A 12,571-nucleotide genomic window follows, 5' to 3' on the forward strand; every position below is an offset into this window, starting at 1 on the left:
TTCTTGTAAAGTCCTAAGTAAAAAATGCTAACTAAAACCATGGCTTTGTTAATAATTAAAGGCTTCTAGCAAGAAAACTTAAAATACCAAATTTTTTGTAGATACTCAACCTCAATTTTGACTTCCAAATACACAGGTTGGAGCTGAAGCATAAATACCATAAATTTTGGATAAATTCCAAAACACTGAATGCTTCTCAACTGTAATTGCATGTATCAATATATGAATTTGGCTAATTACTCTTACAAATTACAGTATAAGCCTCCTGACCTAAAGGCAGAACCAGGACAGAAGGAATCCTCATAAATAGCAAAGTTTAACTGAGACACTGTAACTGCTGCCAAGCATGTCTCAAAATCTGAAATCCTTCACAGTGCGTTAGGGTTTTATTTCCTCCTTTCTGCAGGTGGCAGACTCGGGGGTGGGGGAAGGGGGGCAAGTTTGCAATAATTTTTAGAATAGGTTTGTTTTTTCATTTTGTAATCTCCTTTAGGTTAGAACATCACTGTTATTAAATAATAACATTAAAAATGAGCCAAAAGAAATGCAAGAGAACTGTCTACAGGATGAAAATACAGGCTAGGCATGCATACCTGTATCAGTAATTTTTCCCTGCACCATCACTTCTCCACCCAATTTACATGCCTTTTTTTTGAACGTTGCCTGCAAAGCTGGACACATTATTCCAACTGAAAGCTCCCCAGTGAAACTTCCCCAGAGCTAAAAACAATCGTCCAAGGAGAAGAAAAGCAGAAAACTAAAGGAAAAAACCTGTACTTTCCACAGCAAAATTCACAGGACCAGTTTATAGGTTTGGGGTTTTTGTGAACAAACCTACATGTCGGAAATCGGTTACATGAATCAGTTAAAAATCGCTTCACAATAGTAGTAAGAACATGTCTCTGACCCCAGTGCAGCTGAGCAGCCGGCCTGCCCCCGCAGAGAGGGGGCCAAACCCTCTCTCCAAAACCGGCGCGGGTGCCCCCAGCTCCACCACAAGCTCTGGGGCGCCAGGCCGGTGGCCCACGCCAAGAGAGGCGAAACCAGCTCCCGTCACCGAAAAAGCAGGAGCAAAGCTGACGGCGACAGGGAAGGGCCTGCAGGCTCACGTCCCCCTTTAACTCCCCGCGACAAGGCTCCAAAACCCCAGGGTAAACACAGCCCCTCAGCTCGGATGGGGCAGCACCCGCAAGGACTGGAGCCGCTTCCCCGGCCGCCAAGGGCGGGAGCGGCAGCAGCCTCCTCCCTCTTCGCTCACCTGGATGCCGGGAGGACAGGCGAGTGGGCTCGGCCGCTGAGGAAGGAGGCGACGCCGGGCAGCCCCCGCCTCGCCGTCAGAGCCTCCGCAGCCGCAGATTCGGCACGCGCCCGCTTCGTGGCGAATGTGCCGGGCAAGAGCCCAAGGCAGGAGAGGCCGGGCCAGCAGCCTCGTAAACGCGCAGGTGCCCCGCCCCCGCGGCCGTTGGCTGCCGCGCGCCGCCCGGAGCCGGGATGGCGCGGCCGGTGAGGAGGTGCGTGTGTGCGTCGGCTCGTGGCGCACCGTGCAGAGCGGGGTGGGGGGCGCAGGGGCGCGAGCTGCCGCCGCCCGGCCGGCCCCGAGGCGCGCGGGCGCCGGGAGCTCGCGCCCAGCGGCGCGGCGCGACGTTTCCTAGAAAGCCGCAGGCACGCGTGCCGCCGCCGGCCGTTGTCCGCCCCTCGGCCCCACGCCTCCTGAGCGAGCTGCGCCGTGGCCTGCCGTAGCGCCGGCCTTCTCGTCCAGCTGGAAGGAAGCGCGGGGCTTCTCCTTGGGGCGGGCGGAGGGGGCGACTGTGTCCCGCGAAGAGCAAGCCCTGGCGGGTGGCGGCCCGCGGGTGGCTCCCTGGCTGAAGGGTGGGCGTGAAAGCGCTTCCTGCGTGCCGCGGCCCCCCCGGTAGGTAACGCCTGCACCGGCGGCAGTGCCGCGTAGGAGACGGCCCAAGAGGTGCGCGGGAAGCGCTTTTCAAGCGCTTCACCTCCACAGGTGACCCAGGAGGAGAGAGGGTGTCGGCTGCACAGTGCCAGCTCTGAGGCAGTGTGGACATAGGGAGCATACAGTGCCCCCGCAAGGAGAACAACAAAAAGTACTGCTGTTCTGAGGTCTCAGAAAAATCCAGGAGCTATTCCGAATGACCGTATTGTGTACAATGGCGCTGGTTATACGCACATTTGAACATACATTGCTTTTTTTCTTGTAAAACATGACTTGCACAAAGATCGGGTGTTGGCAAGTCAAGATGCTCAATCTGGAGGGATTAATAGTGTATGTTTTCTGCCACAGGAACAAGAAAATTGTTGATTATTCTCAGTTTGGGGATTTGGAAGATGATGGTAAGCAGCATGTTCTTGTACATAAAAAAAATGCCAAACACTAATGCAACCACCCAAAATACAATTCTTAATGAATTAATTCATTGAGAAGGCTGTTACTGTTTTCACTGGAAGTAATCTGGGAACAATGTTAAATATCCTAATATTCAACAAGAGTATGATGGCTGTAAACCAGAGTATAACAAGAAAACATTGTGTCTTGTTGCGGGAAAATCTATTTCTCTCCCTGCCTCAATTTTCAGTGGTAATTGGTTGCTCCGTGTCCTCCTGATGTAAATCGGAATAGAAGGCAGTTGTGAACCATCTGTACGTAGATCGAACATTTCTCCTGCAGCTCTGTATCTTGATAGGTTTTGAGTAAGGTCATAGCAGTCAAATTTTGAGTTTCATTGATAAGAAAAATAGATTGCGAGCTATTTGTTTTCACCGCAGTCCTCCTTTACTTCTAAGACCTAATGGGTGTTAATGCATTTTTCTTACAGAATTTGGTTGCTTTCATATTTTTTTTTCCCTACCCCCATGCTGTTTGCAGGATCCAGGTAACAGTTTGAATTGGTGGGAAGGGGAGGGCAAAAGAAAGTAGTGGTGAAGGTCTTATGTGAATCATATGCATTAATGCAGATTCTTAGTTTAAATGTGGTGCATGGCTTTTCTTGGTTTATAAGTGACCTCTTGTACTATTAGAGAAGTGTGAATTCGCAGAAACATTAGTGATCTTTTCTAAGGTTCTCCATCGGTTAGAGAATGTTGAAGATTTTTTTTTCCTTATTTGCACTGTGATATGCAGTGTCGTCAGAAGGAAGGCAGTTTTCATGCTTTCTAATTGTCATTGAAAAGTGGAGAAAGGCACTCAGTCTTTAATAGCCAGTCCAGGTATCCACAGGATATTCAGCCCCCTGAGCTGGAAGACAGGGATGGAGAGCACAATGTACTCCTCATAATCCAGGAGGAAGCAGTCAAGGACATGCTAAGCCACCTGGACACCCACAAGTCTATGGGGCCTGATGAGATCCACCCGAGAGTACTGAGAGAGCTGGCGGAGGAGCTTGCCAAGCCACTCTCCATCATCTATCAGCAGTCCTGGTTAACAGGAGAGGTCCCAGAAGACTGGAGGCTTGCCAATGTGACGCCCGTCTACAAGAAAGGCCGGAAGGAGGATCCTGGGAACTACAGGCCTGTCAGCCTGACCTCTGTACCAGTGAAGATTATGGAGCGGTTGGTCTTGAGAGTGCTCACAGGGCATCTGCAGGACAACCAAAGGATCAGGCCCAGCCAGCATGGGTTCATGAAAGGCAGGTCCTGCTTGACCAACCTGATCTCCTTCTATGACCAGGTGACCCGCCTAGTGGATGAGGGAAAGGCTGTGGACGTTGTCTACCTGGACTTTAGTAAAGCCTTTGACAGTGTCTCCCACAGCATTCTCCTGGAGAAACTGGCGGCTCGTGGCTTAGATGGGTTTACTCTTCGCTGGGTGAGGAACTGGCTGGATGGCCGAGCCCAGAGAGTTGTGGTGAACGGTGTTAAATCCGGATGGCGGCCGGTCACAAGCGGTGTTCCCCAGGGCTCGGTTCTGGGGCCGGTCTTATTCAATATCTTTATTGATGATCTGGATGAGGGAATTGAGTGCTCCCTCAGTAAGTTTGCAGATGACACCAAGTTGGGTGGGAGTGTTGATCTGCTGGAGGGTAGGAGGGCTCTGCAGAGGGATCTGGACAGGCTGGATCGATGGGCAGAGGCCAACTGTATGAGGTTTAATAAGGCCAAGTGCAGGGTCCTGCACTTTGGCCACAACAACCCCATGCAATGCTACAGGCTTGGGGAGGAGTGGCTGGAGAGCAGCCCGGCAGAAAGGGACCTGGGGGTGCTGGTTGACAGCCGACTGAATATGAGCCGGCAGTGTGCCCAGGTGGCCAAGAAGGCCAACAGCATCCTGGCCTGTATCAGGAATAGTGTGGCCAGCAGGAGTAGGGAAGTGATTGTGCCCCTGTACTCGGCACTGGTGAGGCCGCACCTTGAATACTGTGTTCAGTTTTGGGCCCCTCACTACAAGAAGGATGTTAAGGTGCTGGAGCGTGTCCAGAGAAGGGCAACGAAGCTGATGAGGGGTCTGGAGCACAAGTCTTATGAGGAGCGGCTGAGGGAACTGGGGTTGTTTAGTCTGGAGAAGAGGAGGCTGAGAGGAGACCTTATCGCTCTCTACAACTACCTGAAAGGGGGTTGTGGCGACGAGGGTGTTGGTCTCTTCTCCCAAGTAACTAGTGATAGGACAAGAGGAAATGGCCTCAAGTTGCGCCAGGGGAGGTTTAGATTGGATATTAGGAAAAATTTCTTCACTGAGAGGGTGGTCAGGCATTGGAACAGGCTGCCCAGGGAGGTGGTGGAGTCGCCATCTCTGGAAGTGTTCAAAAAACGTGTGGATGTGGCGCTTCAGGACATGGTTTAGGGGACATGGTGGTGCTGGATTAATGGTTGGACTTGATGATCTTAAAGGTCCTTTCCAACCTAGTGATTCTGTGATTCTGTGATTCTGTGATTGTATTTAGTAAGAGGCAATATGAAAATGGTAGAAAAAGCAGAGCAGCTGACGTTTTTTAAGAAGGGGAACAATTCCCAAAGCACCAAGAACTCTAAAACTGTTTAATGACAATGATTATATATATGTAATTGATTGCTGTTCACTTTATCAAAAGGTGTATTTCTAGTTACTGAAAATCTGGTAACACATTGGCCATTGAAGCTTTATTGCTGTATTGGTAATAAAAATAGAAATAATTACCCCTTGAATAAAAGTATACGCAAAAAAGATCTTGTTAAATTTTCATTTAAAATACATTTAAGAATAGTGTAGTTATTGTGTTCTTTAAAAATAGAATTAATTTCAAAAAAGGTCATCTTTGGTATATTTTCAGCGTATGATGAATTTAAGTTGAATTACTTCATTTGGTCATATGGAAGAATACAGGAAAGCTCATTAAAGCTTGTTGCTGTTTCCCGAACAGATGAAGACTTTGCATGTCTAGCTGCACCGTCAAGTAAAAAATCCAGAACACAGCTCAAGGAACTAAAGAAGGAGAGAAAAGAGAAGCAAAAACAAACACACAAAGAATTGACTCCATCACAAAAGCAGACACCTAGTAAAAGGTGAGAAATGTTGAAATGTGGTCAACTCTATGTAAATCTGGATTTCAATAATGGTATTTGGTTTTTTCCTTTTTTTTCTCTGGAGTTTTAAGCAGCTGAGAATAAAGTAACATACCAGTGTGATAAAGTTTTTCAGCTTTACTTTTTTATTTTTACTTTTTTATAGTTGCAAATCAGAGGTAATGTAATTATGCATAGAGTCTTGTCTGAGTTCAGTAATGAGCTGTGTCTATTTTGTTACAGCTCTAAAAAACTCCAGCAAGCAACCTGCATAGGTGCAGAAACAGGTTTGCATTCTCTTAGCTTGTCTTGGTATCTCTACAGTGCAAAATAACTGTAACAATTCTGAGTTACTTAAGGACTCCTAAAATGGAGAAATATAGAGACAAGTTTGACTCCTTGAAAGCTTGATAGAAAATACAAAGTCAGTGTCAATGAAAAAACAAATCTGATTATTTTGGTGGTAAAGTTGTGTATGAATATTACATTTCAGGGTGGTATTTCAAACACCTGTAATCCCTTTTTTCTGTGATAATACCAGTTATTAGTTTACATATATACACACACAATGTTTTGCTGTCATAATACTTTTAAATGTAGTGTGCTTTAAATATTAGTGTGTACTTTGTCTAAATCTTTTCAGGAGGTGGTATTCATAATATGATACGCTATAAGAATGTATTGAAATATTAATCTCTTTACAAGTATTTGAATTTTAAAAAGTTCAGTGAGTCAGAAATAGATCTGTAACGCTCATGTCCTTGTTTTGTCATTTAGCATGTTTGGGTTTTTTTTCCAGGATATCCTTGGATGACAAACTTTATCAAAGAGATTTGGAAGTTGCCTTAGCCTTATCCATCAAAGAAAAATCTGCAAATATCCTTGAAGTGCAAAATCCAGAAGAACAAGGTTACTTTACAGTTCAATGCAACACACTTTACATGTAGTGATTTCAGACATTACTATTTTGCAGTGAAATAGGTTGAAAGTCATGTTTTATTTCAAGGTGTCATGATATGGAAATGAGAATTTCTAGGTAGTGCCTGTCTTCCTATGTTCTTGTTTTTTTCTGTGAGAAAAATAACTCTTCTATAAGATCTTCCAAACACATAGTTTGATTAGAGACAGATAAAAATCTTAGATATTTTAATTTCTCATCTTGACTTTTTATAATTTGGGTTTTGTATACTAATATTTTATATTATTGTTTGTTTGTTTGTTTTCTGGATCCTAAAATAGGTAAGAATATTGAGTCAGAAAATGTACACAGGAGACCCCTTTTTTCCAACTGCAGTGTAGACAGTGAACTTTTAGGTAAGCCATTCTCATACTCTGTCTTTTCAGAAATACCATTTCAAGATACACTTAAGTAGTTTATCTCTTCTTTGTTTCCATTGGTTTCTGTTTTTCACTTACGTGGAAAAAAGAGTGTTTATCTTAGAGACTGAAGGATGCATTCATTTTTTCATTAAAAATTTGCTCCCAGTCTTAAAATTGGAAAACCTGTGATTGGTGAAGGAGATTGTTACAGATCACTAGAAATTAGTTGGAAAAAGTGACAGACGTGATGTTTTTAGATGCTGAGTTTATTACTTCTTCGAGAAGCTACTCTCCACTGCTTAATGTGTCCATGATGCCTAAGCATCAAATAAATGTTACCAAAACACTTGCTGTGCCGTTGGAAACTTTTAAATTTTTCCAGTTTTATTTTTGGTCTTCTGTTCTTTTATTAGCTTGATTACAGATAAATATTGATAACTTTCATAACCAGAAAGTATAGCTTGGTCAGTTAAAAGAGTAAAATGAGAATCACATGAAAAGAAGTGCTGATGATAAGCTTCTGGATAGTACACTTCAAAATCACAAAAATGAATTCCGGAGACTCAAATACCTGCTCCTTTTTGAGAATAGATTTACTGTGAATTTTTATTAATTAGACAACCTTCTCTTTGCTAGGTCTCAATCAGGTTATGGATGATGATGTACCTAGGGGTGACTCCTCCAGGCAAAGGACAGCAGCATCCAAAGTTCCAGCATGTCAGAAGAATTTACTGACCATTGACAGTGATGATGGAGAGCATGCTACTGACTCTGAGCCAGAGTCTGTACCCAGTAAGCTCTTCTCTATAAAAATCCCCTCCTTAGATGTGCTTTGAATGTGATGCCTTATATTTAGTTCATATTTTCAGTGAAATCCATGCTGCTTCTATTGTATCTTCCCCCCGTGCCTTACCGAAGCATTATGTTTTAATAGTAGTGGCATCTCAGTTTGCACTTTGACAGTAAATCTAAACATTGGAGCTTATTCATACACATTCCCCAAACTAGTAAAATGATACTGCTTCTCTGCATTTGCTGCAGTATGTCAGAACAAATTTCTTCTACTCTCTTTGTCCAGGAAAATTTCGTCTCTTTAAAGAGCGTCTGTTCATTTTTCTAGCTGTCATCTGGGGTTTGTGTCAAAACAGTGACTCGAGAGTAGTGTCAGACGTTAGTGCTTTCAGTATTGGCTTTGTTTAAGCTTATTTAGAAGAATAAGTAGCCTCCCTTCTTTCCTCCAATTCTCAACTCTTGGAAAACCGTGCTTCATCTAATGAGGTCTGTCTAGCCTCATTGCTTCTGGTAGAACCCTAGTATTGAAGTGCCTGCAGAGTATGATAGACATCTCTCTCTCATTCCCCAGTGGTTAACATGTCTGTATCCATTCTTTTATTCCTTACTGCAAAGTTTATTGGAAAATATTTTTAGAATTGTCTGAAATAAAATATCAGGGGAATAATCCAGATATTTCTGTCGATAGAGAACTGTTTTTAAGATTTGCTAATCTCTGGGGGTTTTTTTAGTAATAAATCTGTAAAATCTTTCTTACAGTTGAAATTACACATGGAGTTTTTCTACTTTAAATAGCCATGAGTGAGAATATGTAAAAATCAGAAACCCTGCCAAATAATTTTAACTCTTTCATCTTGCACACATGGAATATTGGTAATTCTGCTGTTAAAATCATTATTGTATGCAGTTTATACCAGGGCATTCCATTATTGAAGTACAGAGCAAGAATTCTGTAAATACAGAATGTTTTATGGAGGCTATTTCTTTCTCAAGATCCTCATATAAATATGTGCACATTTGTTTTACTGTATCCTTAAAATACTCTGGGTTCTTTATGTCCAGAATGTGATTAGAAGGCCCTGGAGTAATATTAAATTGTATTTGCCGTAAAGAGATGACATCCCTTTCCTTGCTGTAGGTGAGGAGTCAGAAGACGACTCAGATTATAGTGAAGGTGATGATGAAGACTTTGCTATGGAAAAGAAGAAAGCCAAAGGAAATAGAAAGAAAACCAAACAAAAGATGCCAGCTGAAAGACAGAAGACAAGTCCCAAATCCAAGATTAATACTACAGGTATGTTTGTCCTGTGAATTTGAAATAGACTTCTTTATTATAAAAGCTCCTTTTATTTTCATGGAAGGAATAGGTAAATTTGATTGACAAACTGACTGTGCAGGGTTATGATGAAAATGACTACATGCAGAGTAAAGGGAGGAGACTAGGAAAAAAATCCTGAAAGAAAAAAAACCCACTTTATAGTAAACTAACACTCCTTACAATAAAAGAAGACAAAAGCAAATAGACAGTTAATTTATTTTTATATAACTACATCTAGCTTTTAAGAAAAGGTTAAATAACAATGAGTGGTCTGAGGATTTCTTTTTTTAATTATAATCTCAGAGCCTCCTCTTGCAGTTGCATTCATGAATTTTTAATTCAAGGATAGCTAAACAATGCTAGTTCTACTAACCACTTGGCAAAACACATTAAATGTGCATGCCCTTCAGAGTTAATTGTTCACTGTGTTGCTAACGCAATTGACTTTTAAATAGCTTAAGAAAATTCTTATCATGGTGTTAATCTTGTGTTTGACTTGGTAATGTGTTTTAATTTCAGGCCTGAGTTTACAACATGTAATTTAGTTTAAATTCGTTTTAATTATAACAAGGAATGGTTTGCTTTGTGTAGCTGACAGAAGCATCTTCTTTCTTAGAAATTTGGTATCTGGCAGGTCTTCAAGAAGAAATTGTTACACTGCTTATTTCCAAACCGGGATTGAAATTCCAGCGTATAACAGGACTGACTGTATAAATACATACTGTTAAAGATGTGACAATCTAGTAACATACTTGTTATTTCACTCAATGTAGAGAGCTCATGCTGTACAATGATCTATCACTTTATGCAGTGTGATGATTTCTCTGCTAAAGAGTACCTTTCTAAGGTTGCTTTTATTTTCCAACTAAGTATCACCTGTAGTTTCTCCTTCACGGATAACAGAACAAAAATCTGAACCAACACAAAAGATGATGCCCAGTTCTTCAGAAACAGTTGGGAGGCCTCTACATACATCAAGTCCTGTAACAGACAAGAAGCCTAAATGGATACCACCAGGTACCTGTAAGATTGTGACTGTAAACATTATACATTAGTTGACTTAAGCTTTAAGCAATCTCTCCTAAAAGCAAGCAAACAAATAAACAGTATTTCAGAAAAATTACTGCCTTTTTATAAGGAAAGTTATTCTTTTGAACTTAGATTGAAAAAGAAAAAACTATCTCTGTGCTTCTTTTCCTCTTACAGCATAATCCTTAACTCCTTTACATGGGGAGGTTAAATAGATTTTTCCAGAGTGTGGATCAAATCTTCATCAAGAGATTGTCTTGTGGCCATTTCTCTCTTATTGAGAGCTTGCTTTATCTCTGGTAAAATGCTGCATCTTTATGTACTCTAAACAAACAATATTAGAAAAATGTTGGGAGTGTTCTAATTGCTCTAGTAAAAAGCAAATGCTTAGGAGCTTTATTTTGTTAAGATGTTTGAGCATGCTGCTGCTGACTCCTGCCGCTTTGATTTTTCTTCATGTTTACTCTTCTTTTCTGTATGCATTTCTTTCTGTTTGTCTCCTTTCTCTCAAGCCTTCCTTTCCAACTTGGAATTGTGCTCAATTGTGTGATTCTCTGTGGAGCACCTGAAAATGAACAGCACACTGGGAACAGTTTTTCTGTGCTTGTCCAGTGTTGTTCCACTGTGTTGCTGGTTACTTAAAAATGTGTAGCATACCTGCTGCATTGGCTTCCAGATTGATTCCCTGTGAGTATGCTGATTTTCACGTGCTTCTGTGGTATATTGTTCAGACCTTTTTACAATGTCTTTGGAATATTTTTTTTGTTCTACTGTAGAAACTATAAAAAGACAGCAGTTATATGATTCTTTTCTTTTTTCCTCTAAACTTCCTATACCTTCTTTTTGTTTTAAAATTGTTTTCAGCTGCATCAGGAAGCAGTAATAACTCCATGAAATACGTTTCGGTTAAGTCACCTACTCAGTGTCTTAGACTCGGCCTCTCCAGACTAGCAAGAGTCAAACCACTGCATCCCAGTGCTACCAGCAGTTAAGTGGTCAGTGACAAGGTGCCACGTGAAGGAAAAGACTTTGGAAAGTGTTTTGCTTATAAACAGAGGATGGGCAGCAAAAGCTTCATGGCATCATCCGTTTTTGGAGGACTTTTTTCTGTACATGTCTAATACTATAATGAGTTTTATTCTGCAAAATGCTAGGCATCCTTGTGTGCTACTGAATAATAATATTATTTTATCAAGGTGACATCTGCGTCATACTCAGAGATGTGGATTTGTGATAATTTTAATTCTCTGATATCTAAACTCTTGGCATTAAAATAGTCTAGACAGCACTATGGCAATTATAGAATTTGATATCTGAAATGGATTCTTAACACAAGTGAAAGTCACAGTTTAAGAAGTATTTCTTGGAAGAGTGAAGTTATTACTTTCCACCCCATTCTTGGAAAGTTTGTCACCACTCTCTTAAAATCTGTTAATGTTTGCATACCTTATATGTGGGTTTTAATGAATTTTTATGTATTATAGATATAAATGTTTTTTTAAATGTTGTATTTTTTAAAAAACAAAAAATACTTTTTATAGTCTAAATAATTATAGTAATTGACTTTGTTAGTTTTGAAAATCAATTCTAAATTTTGGCTACAGTCCTGCAAATATTTTCGCATGTGCATACTCTTATTGGAAGTCAACAGCATTAGTCAGGCTCAGACAGTAAGGATTTTGCTTTGAACTCCTTGGTCTTCGTTGAAAACCGTGATACCATACATAGTGAGGGGACTTTGGAAAACGTTTGAAGTGACAGTTACTGAGTAATGTGCCTGAGTTTTCAAACTTACTAGTCCACAATGTAAATAATTTTCTTTCTGAGTATATAGACTATGTGAGATGACACAGCAGATGCATTTGTCCCTGGGTTACTTAAGGAATCTGGTCATGACTGAGTGAATTGCATTAAAAAGGAACATACAGCCCTATTCAGAGTAATTACACAGACAAAAGCATGGTGCTGCTGAAAGTAAAACTGTGGTATGACAAATTACTTTTTAACTGCATAGTACTTACATTATTAAAACAAGATACTAATAAATACATATTTATTAAAACCAGTATGCATATTGCCTTATGGAAGGAATGAGAAGAAATCTGTGAATGAAAATCTGTTTCTGAGAAACAAGGAAACCTGGGCATTGTGACATAGAATCTTGCATCATCCGCATTTTGGATGCCTGACTTCTGCCATGGAATCTCATAGCCCTGAGTGAAGTGTGATCCAGTGTGCTGGGCGAAGTGAGTTGAGGAGGGAAGGCACATGCCTGCTGTCTCTAGTGCTTGTCCGACTCATTCGTGAGTTGACTTAGCTCGCTAAAATGGCACAACAAAAAAATAGAAGTTTGCAGCAGGTTGACATCAGATGAGCTTGAAACTGCTTCTAGACAAGGGTGAAGCAGGAGTACCCACAGGAGGAAAGGTAGGTATCCAAAAGTAATGCTTGTGACAACTAGTATGCAATATGTATGTTGTGTTATTCCTCTCTTGATTCCTTTTCTTTGTGCTTGCTCACTCAGCCCCTTTCTGGGGTGTACGTGAGCACATGGCTGCAGCAGAGTGGGAAGCACAGAGAGCCGTGGGCCCCAGTGTGGTTTGTTGCAGCATCCCTATCCATTGC

The 12,571-nt window shown here is 41.4% G+C and overlaps 1 protein-coding gene across 1 annotated transcript; it reads left to right on the forward strand.

Annotated features, from left to right (window-relative positions):
- Window positions 1–1,491: 1,491 nt before the first annotated feature.
- RAD51AP1 (RAD51 associated protein 1) lies at window positions 1,492–10,938 on the forward strand (the record flags this gene model as incomplete). Its single annotated transcript, XM_082012960.1, has 9 exons — window positions 1,492–1,511; window positions 2,297–2,346; window positions 5,346–5,487; window positions 6,287–6,396; window positions 6,727–6,801; window positions 7,444–7,599; window positions 8,738–8,893; window positions 9,788–9,934; window positions 10,811–10,938. 9 exons carry the CDS (start codon window positions 1,492–1,494, stop codon window positions 10,936–10,938), a joined length of 984 nt encoding a protein of 327 aa, XP_081869086.1.
- Window positions 10,939–12,571: the final 1,633 nt, after the last annotated feature.

The sequence above is a fragment of the Phaethon aethereus genome, assembly GCF_964289735.1.
Source record: "Phaethon aethereus genome assembly, chromosome: 1".
Classification (NCBI taxonomy): Eukaryota; Metazoa; Chordata; class Aves; order Phaethontiformes; family Phaethontidae; genus Phaethon; species Phaethon aethereus.